Raw genomic sequence first — 21,491 nt, 5'->3', positions numbered from 1 at the left:
TACCAAAGCTGAATCAAGAAGATATAAAAATCCTAAATAAACCAGTATCAATCAATAAAATTGAAGCTGTAATTAAAAACCTATCAAGCCAGGTGTGGTGGCACATCCTGTAATCGCATCACTTGGGAGGCTGAGGCAAACCAATCGTTGCAAGTTCAAGACCAACCCGGGCTACAAAGTAAGCCCAAGACTAGCTGAACTGCAGAATGAGACCCTGTCTCAAAAATACAAAAAAACAAAATAAAACAAAACAAAAACTTATCAATAAAGAAAACCCAGGCCCTGACGGATTCACTGCTGAATTCTATAAGAAATTTAGAGAAGACCTAACATTACTACTTCTCAAACTCTTTAATGAAATTGAAAGGGAAGCAATACTTACAAATTCATTCATGAAAGCAAGCATTAACCTGATTCCAAAAACAGCGAGAGACCCAACTAAGAAAGAGAATTATAGATCAATCTTCCTAATGAACACAGGTGCAAAAATCTTTAATAAGGTAGTGGCAAACAGATTACAGCAAACTGTCAAGAGTATACATCATGATCAAGTGGAACTCATCTCAGGGATGCAAGGATGGTTCACCATATGGAAATCCATACATGTAATACACCATATTAACAAAGCCAAGAACAAAAATCATGTGAACATCTCAACAGACGCAGAAAAAGCTTTTGACAAAATCCAGCACCCATTCATCATAAAAAAAACACCCTAGAGAAAATTGGAATACATGGTCTTTATCTCAATCTGATAAAAGCCATCTGACAAACCAACATCATATTAAATGGATAAAAACTGAAAACTATCTCTCTAAAATCAGGAACAAGAGAAAGTTGTCCATTGTCTCCACTCTTATTCAATATAGTCCTGGAAACTTTAGCCAGAGCAATTAGATAAGAAAAAGAAATAAAAGGAATAAAGATAGGAAAGGAAGAAATTAAACTATCATTATTTGCAGATGACATGGTACTTTACATAGAAGACCCCAAAAACTCCACCAAAAGACTTCTACATTTAATAAGAAATTCAGTAACATAGCTGGATATAAAGTCAACAGTCAAAAATCAATAGCCTGCCTGTATATGAATAACAAACTCACTGAGATTGAGAAATCAGGGAAACAACTCCTTTTACAATAGCATCAAAGAAATGAAATACCTAGGAATCAATCTAACAAAGGAGATAAAAGACCTCTACATTGAAAACCACAGAACTTTGAAAACAGAGATTGAAGAGGCTGTTAGAAAATGGAGATATATCCCATGCTCTTGGGTAGCAAGAACCAATATAGTGAAAATGCCCATATTTCCAAAACTGTTACACAGATTCAATACAATCCCAATCAAAATTCCAATAGCATATATCACAGAATTAGAGAGAACAACCCTAAAATCCATCTGGAACTAGAAGAAACCTAGAATAGCAAAGGCAATCCTAGAAAACAAAAACAAGACAGGAGGTGCTGTGGTCAGGGGTTGTAAGGAGAACAATTAGAATCAGGACACAGAATTTATAATAGTATTTATGATGGTCACCCAAAGTTAAACATGAGAAAGTGCAGGAAATCTATCCAAAACACTAAAGACCCAGAATATTCAGCCAAGGGCCTGGATCCCACAGCAGTGTCCTGCATGAGTCCAGATGAAAACCTAGAGTCTATGACAATGCCTTCCACGAGTCCAACTGGAGATCTAGAGTCCACAAGAAGGACTCATGCCAGTATGTTTTATGGATCTGTGCTGGGAAGGCCCAAAGGTCAGCAGTGGAAGCTAGAAAATTTATGCCAGCAGGGTGAAGGAGCTGTGCTGGTAGGTTGAGGGTTCTACACTGGAGCCGAGAAGTCATGCTCATAATAAAGACCAGAACTGTCCTAAAAAGCACCACAGCCATCCTCAGCGACACCGAGGTCCCTTGCTTTTCCAACGATAAAACAGCTGAGTACATGCCAGAAAGCCAGCGTGACCAAGTTTGTCCTGGAGATTTAATGGCACATGTTTTCTCCTTCAGAGCAAGAAACGATGCTCAATATAAGGACCAGAATTCCCCCAGAGTGAACCACATCCACTCCACCAACAAGGTCCTGAGCTCCTCTAATGACAATGGTCAAACCCACACTGGGGAAGCTAGTCATGAATGAGCTCCTCCAGGAGAACCAACGGCTCAAACAGCAACACTTAGAGAAACTCACAACGCCTCACTTTCTTCTCCATGTTTCTATTTATGCTGGCAACTTTCCTCAGGTGAAACATCTACACTCAGCACTGTGCTGATTTAATTCAGCTGGTGTTAAGTTGACCACCAGTTTTAATCCATAGCAGGGGACATCACAATTCCTGACTTGAAGTTATACTATAAGCTCCTGTAATAAAAAGTGTCCTACTGAAAAAAAAAAAAAATCAAAACCAGACCTGAAGATCAGTGTAACAGATTAGAAATACAGAAACAACTCCAGACACACTAAGCCACCTTATCTTTGACAAAGGCGCCAAATACACTGGGCAAATGACAGCCTCTTTAATAAATGGTGCTAGAAAAACTGGTTCTACACATACTGAAGATTAAAACTGGACTCATATCTTTCACTAAGCTAAGCTAAAATCAGAATGGCTCAAACATCTTAATATTAAAAACATTAAATCTTCTGGGAGATAGAGTAGGTAAAACTCTTGAAGACGTTGGTGTAGAAAAGGACTTTATAAAAAAAAACCCTGATTGTACAGCAACTGTCACAAAGAATCAACTGGGATCTCATCCTACTGAAAAGCTTTCACACAGCAAGAGAAACCATCAACAGAGCACAGAGACATCCACAATGTGGAAGAAAATATTTGCCAGCTGTGCCTCAGACTAAGGATTACTATCAAGAACATATAAAGAACTAAAAAGAAAAAAAGAAAGACAGAAGTCCTTCCAGGCTTAAAGACACAACCAAAAGATGGGGCATCTGAGATTAATACATACTTCTCAGATGAAGAAATGCAAACAGCATATCAATATGGGAAATAATGTTCAACATCACTGGCCATTTGAAAGATGTAAATTAAAACAACACTGAGATTCCACCTCATCATGGAAAGAATGGCTATTATCAAGAAATCAACCAATAACACATGCTGGCAGTGCCATTAGGAAAAGGGAACCCTTCTTCACTGTTGGTGGGAGTACAGACTGGTACAACTACCGTGGAAATCAGTGTGGAGATTCCTCAAAAAACTAGGATTGGAGGTCTCATTTGATCCTGCGATTCCCCTTCTGGATATCTTCCTAGAAGAATTAAAACATCATACCACAGTGATATATGTGCACCCATGTTTATAACTGCACAATTTGTAATAGGCAGATCCTGTAAACCACCTAAATGCCCACTGACTGAGGGACAGATAAAAAGATGTGGTACTTTTATACAGTGGAGCGCTACTCAGCCGTAAAGGATAAACTGGAGACTTTTATAGGTAAATGGATGCAACTTGAGACCACAGTCATAAATGAAATGTCAGACACACATGTGTAAAGATCATATTGCCTCACTAGTGTGAGAAGTGGAGACAACATATGTGTGTGTATATATATACATATACATAAAAAGGTAGTTAAGATAGTTGTACACTGATTTCTCTGAGGTCATTGAAGAGAAAGGTTTGTGCTGGTATTGTTCAGACAATGGAATGCAGATGTCTTGTGCTCTGGGTGAATAATTTGGGGATAGCAATGCACAATATATGTACCATTGTTGCCCTGATTGATGTGTTTTGAATTTTTTCCTTTTTAAAATACAATGGATTAAAAAAAAACTATTGTGAAAAAAATAAATGAGCAAAATTAAATGAGATTTTGTTCTTATACTAACACTATGACCTGTGGTTTGGTTTCTGCAAGCATTCTCTGAACAACTGCCAGGATATTCAAGACTTTTAACAATGTGGTCCTAGAACTCTGCCGGGGTCAAAGTCTAGCATCCCGTGACCCAACATTCAAACAAAAGCACAAATTACCGAATTGAAATACTCTGTGCCAAAGGTAAAAGAAGAATGTGAGCTCTTCAGCTCCCGTGAGGGCAGGCTGCAGTGAAAGGCACATACTCAGCCTGGCTCTCCACAAGGATGCATACAATGGAGAATCTGCCCAAGAGAATATGGTGGTGACAGGGAGGGGAGGGTAATCCTGTGCTATGAGCAAGGGCCAGCGTCATTCACACTGACACAAGAAGGAGGAGGGAGTGGGCGAGTGGCATCAGTGGCTAGCGAAGGGGAAAGAGAATGGTGTAGTTTCAGAGGAAGGGGAAGGTGACCATCACAAAATCCTGGGAAGGAGGAGAACCTGGACCACGGGGATCGGAGAGGAGATACTTCATAGTGCTCCCAAGTGAACACAGGAGCTGGAGAGATATTTGTTAATGACAAATTGGAAACCTAACACATGCTATTCAGACGCAAGGGACTGAAGTCTGCCAGCAGAAGGGAAGTAGTATGTCCCCACACAGGGTGACACTTCACAAGTCCTTTTGATTTTTCTAATTTGCTTTCATTAAGGCATCTCTTCAGGCAGTAACAGGTTCTGGGTTAAATCCCCACCACCACAAACAGAGATACAGGGAAAAAATACCCAGCTGAACAACTTAAAATGTTTATTTTAAATTATCAAAAGCAATTTTATAAGGAATTTTTTAACACAAGTGTGAAAAAACGGTATGTATTAGGAGAAAACTCAAGTTCCTACTGAGCTGTCATTTATTTCTTTTTTTAAAAAAAACAGCAGAAGCACAAGTTCCTGAGTTTGATTCCTGGTACCAAAAATAAATACATTAACAAAAATTTTTAAAAAGAGCAGACTCTTCCTTATTTACACTCACTGCAGGGTGAGCTATTACCTACCCCTCAGGACTGGGAACTAAACCCAGGGGTGCGTATTAGAGCTTCATCCTCACGTCTTTTTATTTATTATTTTTCTGAGACAAGTTTTCACTAGGCTGCCCAGCCTGGCCTGGAATTTGCACCCTCCTTCCTCATTCTCTGGTCTGGATGTGCTCTGGAATAGCTAGGACTCCAGTGTGTGTCACTGTGCCCAACCAGGGTGAGATAATTAAGTCACTTGCCCACAGGGTTTGGTTTCCAGGATATCATAAAGCTAGGAAAAGGGCCAGGGTAATGAATACAAATCTGTCCCTGGAAAGATGTCCTTCCTGTCACAAAATAATAAAATCATCTTCTGACTTAAAAGTATGTTTTCTGTTTACCTCGCTTGACTATTTCCTGATACGTGGATACAATGCCTACATTTGGGGAAATGTCCTAGGCTTAGAAAAGGAGAGGTAAGGAGAGAAGAGGGAGAGGGTATGAGAGGGAGATGGAAGCTAGCGAAGAAAGAAGGGAAAGAGGAAGAAGGAAGGAGAAAGGTTTGTTTCCTTGAAAGGAGTCTAAAGCTTGGTGGAACGTGCCCGTAATCCCAGAACTCTGGGAGACTGAGGAAGGAGGGTTGCAGTTTAGAGCCCAGGTTGGGCTATTTGTTGATTTAGCAATAAAATAAAAATACAATTAAAAATGCAAAAGGTGTGGAGATGTATGTAGTTCAGTGAGAAGACCCTGGGCTCACAAAGTGGTATTAGCACTTGCGGTGATGTCCTAGGTTCAGTGCTTGAGGTGATAATTGACATTTTAGGAATGAATGGAAATTTGCCGGGGTGGGAGGGGGGGAGATAAAGAGAAAGAGAGAGAGAACTGCACTGTCTAGTTAACTGGTTTAGCACAGCTCTGGGTGTCTGAATGAGACTCACTGGAGAGGGCAGGTCCACCCTAGGTGGAGACATACCCCCCAACCAACTGGCTTGCAGCCTGGACAGAATAAAAAAAGGAAAGGAGATGCAAGGTTCTCCTGTCTCTTTAGAGTTCTTCTCCACAGCCTTTGGACATCTGCCTCCTGATAGGACTGTGTGGGATTCTACAGTGAGCCCCAGGCCTTCGACGTTCGATTGGATCCTTGGGATCTCCGGCATACAGAGGACGTTTTTTGCATTCTTCCACACCTGACTCTGCAGGTGTACGCCTATCTTGTAAATCCTTACACATGCAGCAGCATTCTTTGTTCCTTTGGTGAATACAGAAGTGAGCATTCCAGGAGGGAAAAATTGTCACAACCTGAAACCCCTGTTTAGGCAGACAGCTTCTGTTCTTGAAAAAGCGGGACCTGTCAATGCTAAACTTCTTCAAAGTAGTGGGGGTCTGATATGTTTGACTCAGTAGACTATAGGATGTGAGCATTCCCCATCAGGTTACCATCACAGGTGCAGGTTTGCAAAACTAAACTAGAAGCTGAGAATCTGGGCGTGGTGGTGCAGGCCTATAATCCCAGCACTCCGGAGGCGGAAGCAGGTTGACCGCGGATTCCAGGCCAGCCTGGGCTACATAGTGAGGTGCAGTGTCAAAAAACAAACGAACAAACAAAAAATGAAACATCTCCAGGGCTTTCGTGTTTAGGGTTTAAACAATTATCCTCAAACCCTAGCAGGTGTTAAGTTGTCCTACATGTGTTACTCAACTTGTTGAAAGTTAGTAATTTATGGCGCTCTGATGTTTCCAGAGAAAACCGAACCATTAATGGCAGGCAAGGCTGAGGCCAAGGGAGAAGCTCAGGCCTCTGCTTGCTGGAGTGCCACTGGCGTCCTGGAGGTGATCACCAACCTGAACCTTCCCACACTCCGACCCTGTGTTCCTCTTTCCCTCGTCTTTCTCGTTCTCTCTCTTCGCCCCTTCTCCCAGGTTCCTAGGTCTCCGGTCTTACTAGCTGACCACTAACCGGCAGGTCCACCTCTAGCTGCAAGGCCAGCTCCACTTCCGGCTCTGGTGGCTCGAGCCTGCGCAGTTCGCGCGGCAGGGCGGAGGGCGGGACGATTGGGGCGAGGGGCGGGGCGGTAGCGGGCGGGGCGGCCGCGCAGGCGCACTGGGCTGTCGGCGGCGCGCTGCAGCTATGGAGCAGACCCCTCCAGACCCCGAGAGGCAGGTGCAGCCAGCGTCCCTGGAGCCGCTGAGCGGCCCCGATGACGACCTGGAAGCTGCAGTCAGTAAGGAAGCCGACGGGGCCCAGCGAGAAGGCTCTGGGACGGACACGGTGAGGAGGAGAAGGGGCGGCATAGAGAGGGGCCTGCGTCGGGGCCTACCGCGGAGGCCGGTGGGCACGGGTGGGAGGCCGGGCCACAGGTGCGGGGTCCGAGTGGAAGGAAGGCGCTAGGGAAAGGAGTCCTGAGGGCTGCGCGAGGGCGCTGCCAGGGCGGAGGAGGGGACGCACGGTGCGGCCCTGGGGGCCGGGTCCTTAGGGTGAGGTTGGGCCGGGGCGGCGTCCGAGGAGGTCGCGTCTCCTGCGGGGCCGGCCCGGAAGGTCGGTCCTGTGTCAGGCTCTTATTGAGGGGCACTTTGCCGTCGATGGGTGGGCAGCGGTGTGGGAGGAGGAAGAATCGGGACTGGGGCAAGTCTGGGGCAGGGAGTGCAGCTGGCCTAGTGGGGCTTCCTGCAATTTCCCACTGGGAAATTGAATAAAGTGTCAGTTTCAAGAAAATGCATAAGCAGAGAAATATTTTTAAATCTCACTGGGTTGTGATTTCTTCATCTGGGGTAAGTGCCTTATATCTTAATGGAGATTTCTCTGTGTCCCCTGTGTTTCCTTTGGAAGCCCTTTTGATTATTAGTAGTGTTCACTTTGCTTGGGGAAAAGGAGGGAAATGTGTCACATGTGTGTAAGTGGTTTCGTTCCAGAGTGTAAAATGTGTGGATCAGGTTAAATGGGAGCATTTAAGAAAGTCAGTCTCGCAGTGTGTGTGGCTCTTCCAGTCAATTTTGCTTCTTTCTTTTCTGGGACAGATGTTAGTGCTAACATTAAACTGCCACTCCTTAATGGAAAAGCTGAAGTTGTTTTTTGAATATAACTGAAAAGATTCTAAGTGTAGAGACCAGCTAAGGAGAGACTTACAAAGCACAGGAGTTGAAGGTTTGCCTGCTTAAGAAAATGTCAACATATAAAAGGTAGCATAAAAACCATTGGAAGATGTGCTTTTAAGGTTTTTTTTTTAAGTTAAAAGCTTTATTTTTTAAGTATTTGGAACAGTTTTAGATTGACAGCAAAATGTCAAGAAAGATGCAGAGATTTCCTGTATATGCTGCCCCATCGCACGTGTGCTGTATTCCCAGCATCTCCCACTTGAGTGGTAGAGATTACAGTGGATGAGCCTGCATTGATGTGATCAGCACTCCAGGTCTGTAGTTTACATCAGGGTTCACTCATGGTGCTGAGCATTTTATGGGCTTGGAAAATTATGTAATAATACATAACCTGCCATTATAGTATTATATGTTCTATTTTCAGTCCTAAAAATACCCTGTGGTCTTCCTGCTCATCTTCTTTTCCCTCAGCCCCTTACTACCATTGATCTTTTCACAATTTGCATAGTTTTGCTTTTTCCATGATGTTATACAGTTGTAATCATTCAGTGTGCACTTAGTAACATAATGTTAAGATTCCTCTGTGCCTTTTCATAGTTCGATAGTCCATTTCTTTTTGTAATGAACAATACTCCCTTGTCTAAATGTACCACAGTTTAGCCAAGTTTTGGCCCTTGTGGGTAATACTTCTATAAACATACATGTAGAGCTTGTTACAGGGATGTAAGTTTTCAGTTCCTTTAAGTAAATGTCAAGGAGTGTAATTGCTGGATCACATGGCAGGATTGGCACTTGTATCCAGGGCCTCACATATGGCAGGCAAGTACTCTACCACTACAGCTCAGTCACTATCTCCTACTATTTTCCTGAAACAGGATTTCTCTGAGTTGCCCAGGTTGGCCACAAAGTCACCATCCTCTTGCTTCAGCTTTCCAAGAAGCTTGAATACAGGCCCAGCAAAAGCAGATATATACATATGTGTGTATTGATACATATATATGCATAAATATTTTACTTTACAAAAATTTTTTTCATATCTAAAAGATTATTTACTTGACAAAAATACAGAGTGATATTATTGTGAATGAAGAGAGAACCTTGGTTAATGATGTCTAAAGCTTGTAGACTGTATTTATTTAATAACTTGCAAGGATCCTCCTGCCCCAGCATCCCAAGTGCTGAGATTATAGGCATGGGACACGATGCCTGCTAGTTTGTAGACTTTAAAAGCTATCAAATACTATGAGCATCACAAAATGAAATAAAATTACAGTATTTTGATGAATAAAGCAAGAACTCTTCAAGAAAATTTTCTTTCTTTTTCCTATATCTTTTATTTTGCTCTTTAGATTTGAGTTTCTCATATAAGAGAAACCATGTAATATTTAGTTTTATGTCTGGTTTATTTCACTTGACCTTATGGTCTCAAGGTCCATCCATTTTCCTACAGGTGACTTAAGTTATCCTTTTTTATTGTGCATACATACCCACATTTCATCTGTTGGTGGGCATGTAAACTGCTTCCAGGTTAGCTATTGTGAATTGTGCTATGTGAACATGGGCGTACATGTATTACTGCAACATGCTATCCTTAATTCTTTCAGGAAAACACCTAGAAGGGGAATAGTGGGTCAAATGGAGTTTCTAGTTCTAGTTTTTGGAGGAATCTCTATACTGATTTCCATAGTGGTTGTACTAGTTTACATTCCTGACAATGTAGATGGGTCCCCCAACACTGAAAACCTTGCGAGCATTTGGTGTTGTATTTGATTTCTCAAGGAAATCATTCTTGCGGGAGTAAGATGGAATCTTATTGTCATTTTAATTTGCATTTTCTAGTGGTCAGCAGTGTTGAACATTTTGTCATGTATTGACCGTTTGTACTTCTGAGACGTGTCCGTCTCACTTGCCCATATTTTGATTGGGTCTTTTGTTTTGGAGGTGCCTGTTTTTTTTTTTTTTTTTAATTCTTTATAATATAGTCTAGTTTAAGGAAGAAAAAAAGAGAAGGTTGCTGGGAATTAGGAAGGAGCTGACAGGAAAATTAAAAGCTACAGAGAACTTTGCAAGGTAGACACTAGCGTGGAGAAGGAAACCGAAGTCTGGACCCTTTTCCAGCTTCCAGCTTAATGAGAGGAGCCTGGCTCTGCACCGCAAGGTGTGGCCTGGGGGCTCCAGGGAGGAATTGCAGCCGGCAACTGGATGTTCAGTGCAGGCCTGATGGTTGTTGTGGACCTGCACGGACAGCAGGGCGCTTCATTCTGAGGACAGGCAATGGCTGGAGGAGGGCACCAGTGCCTGCCCTACTGCTGGAGTGTTGGACCAGGTGCCCATTGTTTGAATCTGGGACCTGGCAGCTGGGAGACAGCTTCACTTCAGGTCCCCAGTGTTTCCCTCCCACAGCGACAGGGTGAGAGACAGCCACAGAAGATGGCTGTATGCAGGGAGCTCTGGAAGGAGACCCTTGAGGGGCTGGAGCTCAGGCGGAAAGGACAGCAGCCTTCTTCCCCACAGTAGGGGCCCAGGTCCAGCTTGAGTTGTTTGAGCGGGTTGGGTTGTCTGTTGACAGACATTGGGATAATGGCATTTTTACTGTTTTAAAAAGTTACTGCCGCTATGAACTTCCTCCTATGTGTCTCTTTTTGCAACATGTCCAGGAATGTACTATAAATATAGGATTGAAATAGGATTGAAATCGCAGGATTGTAAAGTAGTAACATGTTTGACCTTAGTGAGTACTGTAGTACCAAATTATTTTCTAGAGAGATTATACAGTTTATACTCCTAGGGGCAGTGCCTGCTATTGTGTATCCTTACTAATACTTAATATTTTCAGACTTTAAAATATTTGCCAATTTGTGGGTATGCCTCTTTATTCTTTTCTGTGATGGGTGGGTAGGATTTGTGTGTGCTAGGTTGTACTACTGAGCTATAGTCCTAGCCTGTGTCTCTTGTTGGCTGCATCATGAGGATTTAAATTTCGATAATGGAGCCGGGGATTTAGCTCAGCGCCATAAGTGCTTGCCTGGAAAGTGCTAGGTCGTGAGTTTGATCCCTGGTACCACAAAAAAATTTTTTTTTTTATTATGATGACACAATTTTGTTATTTTGTGAGTACCTTCAGTATGTAGTATGAAATTACAATATAGAATATTAAATCCTTTCATGGTAATTTAAAGTGACTATAGAGTTGGAGATAAGTTGTAGAGCATGTGTTTACCATGCATGAGTGCCTAGGTTTGATCTCAGCACCACACATGCGCACACACACCCACACATACATACACACATACACACACCCGACACCCTAAGGTTAGTATAGAGCTGGGCGTGGCAGCACATGCCTGTAATCTCAGTACTCAGGAGGCTGAGGCAGGAGAATCCTTGCAAGTAAGAGACCAATCCGGGCTACATGGTGCTCAAACTGCATAGTGAAAACCTGTCAAAAAAAAAAAAGTGATTATAAGTCAGTGTGTATCTGAATCAAAGCATCCCATTCGATTACGTAAATATGTACAAATGTGTCACTAAAAATAATTATTTAAATACATATTTTAAATGATTATAAATTTCTCCTATAATTGAAAACCTACTATGTATATTTAATTCAAGATACTTGATGCCAGTGATGCCATCATACAGTAAATTGTACTTATATACAGTTCCCTGAGGTTTTTGGAAAATGTAAATATGTAGTTGTAAGCAACCATCAATTATTAGTGACTAAAGATTATGGGGTTTTGTAAGATAGCTGCCTAATTTAGTGATTCATTGAGAGATACAAACTATTTGGACAGCTGTTTCAGAATCACAGAGTTTAAACATACATTCATTCAGTGCAGTCCTCCTGCCTCTGCCTGGGCCTCTGCCTCTGCCTCCCCAGTGCTTTCCTTTCCTGTCATCTACTCTTCCTCTCTTTCTGTCCTTTATTCCCCTCAGGCCTTCTCCAGTTGAGAATTAGTGCAGTAGCATCATTGCTACAGATGTGATCTGGCAGAAAAGTAAGGTAGATTTGTTGTTTGTACTGTGCACAATGAGGCTCTTTTCAGTTAATTTTCAAAATTACCTCCAAAATAGAGGGAAAGACAAAGAGCCAGCAGCTTGGAGAGAAGCTGTTTAGCCAAGGTCACGAGATTCTTAGCATGACTGGGGTTTGAGCCAGTGCACCTGGCCTTGAAATTAATGATTTTTCCATTAAAGTTTTCTGTTTCATTGAGGGGAGGGAGAGTTAGTTTAAAATAGTCTTGTAAATTGTTTGGAACTTCTTAACGTAGTTGTGCTTAGTTGTAGAAGGATGAAGAGGTGTAGAAGATGTGTTGTCTGTTTTTCACTGTAAAAATAGCGAGTATTCAGAGATGGTAAAAAGTTGGCCTCATCAACCTTATTTTTAACTAAATTTTAAGGTATGAAAAATCAGTTGTCAAACCTGAGAGGGTACTGGGAACCAGCCCTGCCTTCTGGTGTGAAGCCTCCCTAATCAGGAGTCTGAATTTAGCTGTAGGGTCTGTTTCTTAGTCTTTTTTTTTTTTTTTCTTCTGTGAGTCTTCAGTCCTCTCCCAGGGTAATTCGAATGCCCATTGGCTCCTTTTTTATGCTTTCCCTTAAGGAATACCGCATTTATTTTTTTTAACTATAGTTAGTTTATTTAAAGTAATTTGAAAAAGGGAAGAAATGAGAGTGGAATTCAGATTCTAAGACAGTAGTAATTAGTCCTGATGTAAGAAGGAGGGAGGAACAAGGCGATGCCAGAAAGTTTCTGTTGCAGTGGAAAATTCCAGAGTCCGAAGTTCAGGTGCAGACGCAGGAGTTTAGTATTTACCAGAGAAGAACAAGTACCTGAGAAATTTATGTATTTATTTATTTTTATTTTTAAATTTTATTTTGAAGGTAGTAAAAATACAACAGAACAAAGCCAGTCGAGACAGTGCAGTGAAATTGGTACCAAACTTCACAGCAGGGTACTGGGGTAACAGTAATAGGTGCCATAGTGTATCTCGTTATCTTCACAATAGTTGTCCGTTCAGTCAGGTATAGCAAAATCAAACCAAAAACAGAACATTATAAAACTGTTCAAAAGAGAATATTGAATAGAGCTAAACACTTGATCATAACAAAACAGTGAAAACAGCATTTGCCTTCAAACAGAAGATAGGAAATCCCCCATATTTGTTATATTGCACATTTGCCTTCAAACAGAAGATAGGAAATCCCCCATATTTGTTATATTGCACAGGGCCGTCCTTCCCGGAATGCTCAGACCTCCTTGTCCCCAGGTGCTAAGTGGGGTTGGGGTGGGACGTTTGATTCTAAGCCCGCTGGTGGGAGACGCTGACTGCTTCTCTTCCTGGCTCCTCCAGGGGCGCTTACCAAGAGGGCAGGTGAGTGGCTTTCTTGTGCAGCCGCCTGAGTTCCACCGAGGCTGGATCTCGGGAGCTGCCGCCTGGTTCTCCTTCAGACCTTTTCCCTCCCCTGAGGAATTTATAAGTGATCTTTTAAAGTGGCGGGCCTTGGCCGAGGGTTTCCATGACCAGAGAGTGCTTGAAAAACTGACACTCAAAAAGTTGCAGTGCACAGTGAGCACTTTCTCATGAGTAGCGGAGAACTGAGTGAAACAGGCCAGAACTGTCAGACCAGATGTAGTCTGTGACTGAGGGCAATGGAAAAACGGAAGAAGAATACATGGGGTAGTGCTACAGTTTGGGTTTTGAGTCTTCCTCTAAAGCTATGTGTATGAGCCATTTTGCTTTATTTTTCTGTGCTTTATAGAGGGTGTCTAAATTGGGGTGGGGCAGGTGGATATTGCATCCTTTTCCTTCTGACCTGCCTTGGTGTATTTGTTAAAATGAATTGACCTTGCCCGGTGTGCTGATGCATGCCTGTTAGCCTGTAATCCCAGTACTCAAAAGGCTGAGGCAGGAGGATCACTGAGTTTGAGGCCAGCCTGGACTACTGAGTTCCAGTCCAGCCTGGACTGCATGGTGAAATCTTATCTCAAAAAGAAAAAAAGAAATTAATTGACCTTAAACGTAAGGGTTGCTGACTGGATTCTCACTTCCGTTGATCTCTTAAGTTTAGAAATTGGGCAAAATAGCTCTCTTTTTTCTTTCTGAATTGTTTTGATTATCCTGCTTTGCATTTCCAAATTAATTTTAGGAACAACTTAGTCAGTTTCTGTGCACTGTCCTGCAAAGGCTGGGCCTAGTGGCTTGTGCCTTTAGTTGTAGCGTTTCGGAGGCTAAATCTGGGAAGGTCACAAATTTGAAGCTAGACTGAACTGTAAGCTACACAGCAAGACCCTGTTTTGAAACAAAAAGAAAGGGTTCTGCTGAAATCAAGGTTTTAGGGGCACAGTGTGTTGCCACGTTTTGGATCTCAGGCCTGTCCTGTGAATGATGTTACTTTGTCATGTGGGATCTATTACTGTGACATCTAAAGCAAATCTGGCTTTCATTCTCTCATAGGGGACTTGCTTCTTTTCTGCTTCCGTCTTAAGATGTTTTCTTATGCTGAAAATGTTAAAGTTCGCAAATTCATTATGCCTGGACCATGTGCCTTTCAATTTGAAGCTTTAGAATTTTTTTTGATCAAGGAAAGGTTTTTCTCTTTTTAATAATATTTATGACTGTTGTTTCCATGTAGTCTTATGTTTTCTTCAAGAATTGATTCTTAGGTTTCCATTTTTAAGTAATCTTTAATCATTTGCACTTTTTTCTCAGCATTTTAGTAGTTTAGTATGTCATCTACTTACTGATTTGATCTCTTGCAATGCCAATTTTTCTGCACAAAACTTTAATTTTTGCTCCTTTTTTGGCATTGTTTCTATTCTGCATTATCTCAGTATGCTTGGGTAGCTGTAATCTGTTTTGTCTTATCTTTCCTTTTTTTTCCTTAGAGACAGGGTCTCACCATGTAGTGTAGGCTGCCTTGAACTCCCTTATGTAGCCCAGGTTGGCCTCAAACTGACGCTGACCCTCCTGCCTCAGCCTCCGGAGTACTAGGATTGTAGGCATGCTCCACCATGTCTTGCCTGTAGCCTTCCTTTTGATTTTTGCCATCAAGAGTGCTATAGTGGGCTGCAGTGCACTGGCAGGTTAATGGTTCCTTTATTTAATTAATGGTTTCTTAAGTTCTTTTGTGATTGTTATCTGCTGCTGCAGTTTGGATGTGAAATGCTGTGGCTCTGTTGGAGGGGGCACCCATCCCAGTGGAGCCGAGTTGAAGGAGGGTAGGTCACTGGGGCTTGAGCTGTGAGGGGATCCTAGGACCCTGGCCACTCTTCACCCTCCGTCTTGCGTCCGATGAGCAGGTGAGCAGCCTCTTTTGCCGCGTGCTCCTGCCACGCTGTGTTGTGTTGTCACAGGCTAGGAGCAGTGGGGCAGGCAACGTGGGACTGATTCTGTGTAGCAGCAGTGAATCTTTGTTCCGTATAACTTGATTTTCTCACATATTTTGTCACAGATAAAAGTGAACATAGTACTTTATGCTTATTTTTATTATCTTCACTGTGTGCAACATTTGGAGTACTTGGAACATTATATGCCTTTTCACACACTGAATTGGAACTAGAATATTTTCTCAGCCTTTCCTGTGTGTCTTGTACTTCTGTGATCTTGTGTAATTATTTTGTGTTGAGTAGAGAACAGTGATTTCACACTTCTGTTGTGGGAATCTTACTCCTTCAGATATGAGTATAGCATCTCTGTTTCTTTGATTTTCCTTTCTTTAGTGAGAAGTCCAGTTTGAATACAGCTAGAATCCTTATCTTGCTTCAGAACATATCTCTGTCCTCATCAGCAAATCATCAGGCTACAGCCCTACATCTGTTGAGTGTGTTCTGTTAATAAATATGGTATCAGTTTTGTTGATCTTCTGCTGTTCTGTTAATATTGACGGTATAAGTGGTTTATCATTCTTTAGTTTTTCAGGTTGGTTTGTGACTGTTGTTTGCAGCACCAGGGGTTGGACCCGGTAGGTCTCACCCTCCTCTGCTGTCCTCCTCTTTCCTCCTGCAGCCCAGCGCCCTGATTCCCAGCCGCCTGCTCTGCTGGGACAGCACATGCCCACCCACCTGCTGGGTCGCAGTGCTGGTGGTCCCTGTCTCACGCCCTACCTAAGCCCATCCCACTAACTCCCTGCACTATCCATAAAAGACCCAGCTCAATGAACTGGGACTCACACCCTCCTTTGGAGCTACTCCAGGAAGTCTCTTCTGGAGCCCCTAGATTCAGGCTGGGTCATCACCGATGACTTCGCAGAACCCAAAACCTTCACAATGAGCTACAGCCCAGCTCTTCTTCTTTTTTTGAGACAGGGTGTTGCTGAGTTGCCTGGGCCGGCCTTAAACTTAGGTTTTTTCCTGCTTCAGCTTCTAGGAGTGCTGGTGTTATAGTTTTGTACCACCATACACATCTCATTCTTTAATTTTTATGATTAGTTGGTTTTATGCTTCTAATATTTCTTTATTGAATTGTAGGAATTTTTTTTTTTTTTTGTCTTTTTGAGACAGGGTCTCACTATGCAGTTCAGGCAGACCTTGAGCTCACTTTGTAGCCCAGGCTGGTCTTGAACTCGCAATGATCCTCCTGTCTCAGCCTCCTGAGTGCTGGGATTACAGGCATGAGCCGCCACGCCCGGCTGAATTGTAGGTAAATTCATGACTCATGCATTGTCTTTTTGGGTGGAGAGAGAATTTGCTTTGTCAATAGCTTTCAGAATTCAGAGAATTTTCACTTGACCAGATGGTGCTAAGTCAGAATGCTTGGCTATAAGCCACAGGTGTTATGTATGGATATCTCAACAGCTAGCAGCTTTATGATCATAGTGTTGAGAGGTTTGTGCTAATGTAATTTCTCGAGCTTTCTTTTCATTAAATGAGTCCCTGTTGTCTCTCTTAATTTTTATTTTGATAGCTATACAGCTCATACTTTATAAAAATACCTTGTTCAGTTGAGTGATTGTTTTGTTTTGTTTTTGGCTAATAGTTTTATTCTACTCGTAGTTGTCTTTTTCTTTACCTTTTAGCATTTTTACTTTCTTTCTGCACTTTCTTTTGTACTTTTTGTTGTTGTTCCAGAAATTCAGTCCAAGGCTTTCTTACTGAGCTACATCCCAATCCCTTTGTTATTGTGAAACTGGATCTTGCTAAATTGCTTGATTGTGATCCTCTTGCCTCAGCCTCCCCAAGTGGTGGAATTACAAGAACACACCATCATGCCCAGGTTTTTCTGTACATCTTTTTTCTCTTCTCTTCTCTTTGATGTTTTCTTTTTGAGACAGGCTAACTCTGTGTAGTGCAGGCTGGCCTCAAACTTACATTCTCCTGCCTCGGCCTTCTGAGCGCTGGGATTATAGGATAAGCACCACACCCAGCTTTTCTTGTACATTTTGGGAAAGCTTCCTAAGTGCATCACTTTTTATTTAATCTCTGATGTCATTTTTATATTTTTACATAACTTTAAGATTTCATAGTACATAAAGTGAATTTTCTGTGTGTAACAGTGAGTTTTACTGTGACTTTTTTTTTCTGAGCTTGTGCTGTACTTACATTACTTAATCTTTCCTTCACAAATTGCCCTGAATCATGGACTCTTTTTTGTTTGTTTTGTTTCTGGTATGGGAAATAGAACCACGGGCCCCGTGCATGCTAGGCAAGCCCTGTAGTGCTGAGCTTCATCCTCAGCCATGATTTTATTTTATGACAGGATCTTGCTAAATTGCCCAGGCTGACCTTGAATTTGCAGTTATCCTGTCTCAGTGTCCCCAGTAGCTGGGATTATAGATGTGTGCCTCCATGCCCAGAAAGGCAATATTTTTCATTAAAAATGAAAGAATTTGCCCTACATAAGACACTCCTGCAGTGAGAGGCAGGACCAAGGGACGTTTACCTTGGGGTCATCTTCCTGGCCCCTAGGCAATTTACCTGTGGTGCAGAATGAATTCCAGTGGGCTGCTTGGGCATCAGCAATGCCCCTTGGGCACCACCCCAGACCAAAGCTGTGTGTATGCCCCCTCTCCAGGTATCCGGCAGAGAAAGCCAGACCCCAGCGATCATGGAGTTTCTCTCCACATAAAATAAAGGCCACTTTACTTTATTTTCCGTCTTCTAACCACACTGAAAATCCTATCAAAATGCACCTCTGAATTTTGACAGTGATCAAGAGAAAAGGACAGCAAAGCACAGCAGTTAGCAGACTCCACTTTATCCTGCTCGCTTACTTGGCGTTTTCCTGGGTATTTTCAAGCCCTTCCCTCCACAGTGTGCTTCCCACACACGTGGCCGCAGCAGGACATCCTGTTCCCCTGGGCCCTTTACTATAGACCTGGCTTGTCCTAGTAAGGAAAAAGAAATCTGCTTTAAAAAAAAACAAAAAGGCAATCTGCCTTTGCTTGGGGAGCCTTATCAATCACTGCCCCAAGTTTAGGTAAATAAAATGAATATACAAGACTCCTTATTTTATTTTTGCTGTACTGAAGATTAAATCCCAGACCTTTGCATTGTGCTACATCCCGGTTCTTTATTTTTTATTTTGAGATTCAGTCTTGCTGAGTCTCTTAAATTACCCAGGCTGAGCATAACCTAGATCCTCTGCTTCTGCCTCCCGGAGTACTGGGATTAGAGACATGTACTGCTACCTCTGGCTTTTTTTTTTGTTGTTGACCTACCTACTGAAAATACTGCCTTTTACTTAAAATATTTTAGAGAGTGATTTGATTATAGTTAAATAAAAATTAACAATATCAAGATCATTAATCTTGTTATGATAAGAGGTTTTTCCCTGCATTTTAAAAATTGTGTTAAAGTATGTCATCATCTTAATCATGTTTAAATGTGTGTCAGTCATAGTAAGCACTACTTCACGTCATTGTGCAGCCAACCTCTGGGACTCTTCATCTAGCAAAATCAAAACTCTGTATCCCTTGAACAGTAGTTATCCTTTGTGCCCTCCCCAGACCCCAGCAACCACCACTCTGTGTTCTGTCTCAGTGATTTTTGACTATTCTTTTTTTGGTGGGGGTAACCCGGGATCAAACTCATGACCTTGCACTTGCCAGGCAGGCGCTTATACCGCTGAGCTAAATCCCTGGCCTGTTGACTATTCTTAAAGTACTTCATATGCATGGGCTTCTATAGTACTTACAAATTCTTGACTAACCTATTCCAAATAACATGCTTTCATGATTCATCCACGTTGTACTGTGTCAGAATTTTATAACTTCTAAAGGCCGAGTCGTAGTCCCTTGTTTGTGTATATACCACTGTGTGTGTGTGTGTTCCCAGGCCTGAACCCAGGGCATTGTGCACACTGAGCATGTGTTCTACGACAGAGCCAGAACCCTGTTGTTCCCAGTGTCTGATGATTCTAGGGTCTTTCTGTCCTGTCCAAAGAATTGGCTGGAATGACTTAAGGAACAGTTAGACACAACTTTTATGTAATATAAAACAAGAAAAAGGAAGATGTGATGAAAGAGAAGAAAAGAGTGAAGGAAAAGAGAAGAGCAAGAACAGATACGTACTGCAAGCGGGTGAGCCCCTGCAGGACAGCAGAATAGCAGGGTCACAGCGGTGGCGGCGAGGCGGGGCGCGGCCTTTGTACCCTTTAGATCCGTCTGTAGGAGGTGGCCATCCTGGCTGTCACTGACGGGTCACATCTGTTCTGGGTCAGTTACGTAGGCACATCCTGTTCTCAGCCTCCAGTCCAGCTCTCTGTAATTGATACATTATAGCCCGCCTTCTCTGCAGCCTGCCACTGTCCTAATCCCTTACCTCACGGTTGCATTTTAAAATCCACTCATCTGTTAGGCTTCCACACTCCCCGCCCCCGTGAGTAATGCCGCTGTGAACCAGGTAAACAATATGCCATGGAACTGCTTCTGCCAGGCACAGTGGCACATGCCTGTGGTCCCTACTGCTGGTCCCATAGGTTTATTTTTTGTCATGTTTCCTATTCGTAAGCCTTTTGAGTTTTTGTTTAAATCTAATAATGTAACTCTGGGAATCAGATTTTCCTACCCAGGATTTGTTAGTATTTGAGTTTTTTTTAACTGCTGGCCGGTCTCTGAGCCAAACATAAGGCCAAGGTCTTTGCCTGAGCCTTTCCCTAGGTAATGTGATTGTTTGCTAATCGTCCTCATATAGCCAGTTATTTTTGAATTTCCAGGTTTTTGTGTCTGGCTTGCAAGAACAAGTAAGTAGAAGAATGTAAGGGTGTGTGTCTTAGGCGCTGGCCCTTCAGGTCCCACAGAAGTTCCAGGAAGAAAGGAAGTGTTTAACAAGTGGGGGGCAACAGCCATTGGTGCCACCTCTCTGCGCCTCCCAGAACCCTTTAGGTATAATGTGTCCTCAGGGTTTGCTTTTCCCCTGTATTACTTACTGTTGGTGATGTACGTGAAATGTCTAAGTTAGAAAAGTAAGTGTGTGACACCTGTTAGTACACCTCTGGAGAAGTTCTTGTGCCAGGTGTGTTCCTAAAGAGAAGTTGTCATTTACTGCTGTCTCTTAGCAACACCTGACAACTCAAGAATTACCAGAAATTGTCTTGAAATATGTACCAGTATTTGCTTGCTTTATGCAAGTAACTGAATTTTTTTTCAGTACCATTTTAAAGAGTTTTGTTGTTGTTGTCTCATTTATTTTTGTCCAGATGACAGAAAATAATTTTTTCTTGAAGAAGATAGAAATCAGTGTTTCTGAAGCAGAAAAGCGAACTGGAAGAAATGCAGTGAACATGCAGGAAACATACACCGCTTACCTCGTGGAAACCAGGTGCGCAGTGAGCGGGAGGGCGTTTTCTGCGGGGCCGGCAGCGTGGCAGTGGAGCAGGCTCGGACTGAACAAGGCTGAAGTTGTTGGTCTTTCCTTGAGTCTTTCTGTGTGCCTCTTCACAGGAAATTAGTTCTTAAAACCAGTCTACGAAGGCTCAGTGGCACATGCTGCACTGGACGCTGCTCAGCTCCCCTGGACGCTGAGACATTTACTTGGGTCTAGGAGTTCGAGGCCAGTCTGGGAAATGTAGAGAGCTGGTTTCAGAAAAGCCAAAGCCAAACAAAGCTAAGCAGCCATTATGTTTAGCATGACGTTATATAAATACTTCCTCACACTTGACTTCATTAATCATCAAGTCTGATTTAGCTCTTCTGTCTTTATGTAGTAATGTAGAAGTGCACATTGTAGTTGTGTGTGCATTTCTTGGAGGGAGCTAAGTTCTTGTCAAGCAGATATCTAGAAAATAAGAAGGCCCTGATCATGTTTAAACAATTGGCGCTTTCCAGTGTTGCTTGTTCTAGTAGAGATCTTCAGTAGTGAAAGTACTTTCAAACCTCATTTGTCTGATTTTACCCTTTCTCACCACTATAAATTGAACTTTTAGATGGGTGAGATCTGGCCTTGCTTAGCAGATGTGAATACACAATGTGATCAAAGTATGGTGACTGTTAAAATTTTAACTTTCTTACAGTGAAAGACACTTTACGTTAATCCCTCTCCGACTGTTTCCCCTCACTGTAAACACACGTAGCCCACATCCTTGCCACTTTCAGCAGCAGTTCTAAAAGCTTCTTTCATG

At 42.4% G+C, this 21,491-nt stretch overlaps 1 protein-coding gene across 1 annotated transcript in view; it reads left to right on the top strand.

The window, feature by feature from the left end:
* Positions 1-6,917: 6,917 nt before the first annotated feature.
* Snx4 (sorting nexin 4) overlaps positions 6,918-21,491 on the top strand; it is a 52,142-nt gene continuing 37,568 nt past the window's right edge. The window contains exons 1-2 of the mRNA XM_063225136.1: positions 6,918-7,105; positions 20,571-20,692. Coding sequence (XP_063081206.1) covers positions 6,965-7,105; positions 20,571-20,692 — 263 coding nt within the window. The 5' untranslated portion in view covers positions 6,918-6,964. The remainder of the gene's footprint in view (positions 7,106-20,570; positions 20,693-21,491) is intronic.

Source organism: Cavia porcellus, unplaced genomic scaffold (assembly GCF_034190915.1).
Source record: "Cavia porcellus strain 051 isolate PalLab524CR breed Dunkin Hartley unplaced genomic scaffold, mCavPor4.1 scaffold_15, whole genome shotgun sequence".
Classification (NCBI taxonomy): Eukaryota; Metazoa; Chordata; class Mammalia; order Rodentia; family Caviidae; genus Cavia; species Cavia porcellus.
This window is presented reverse-complemented; position numbering and strand designations above follow the sequence as displayed.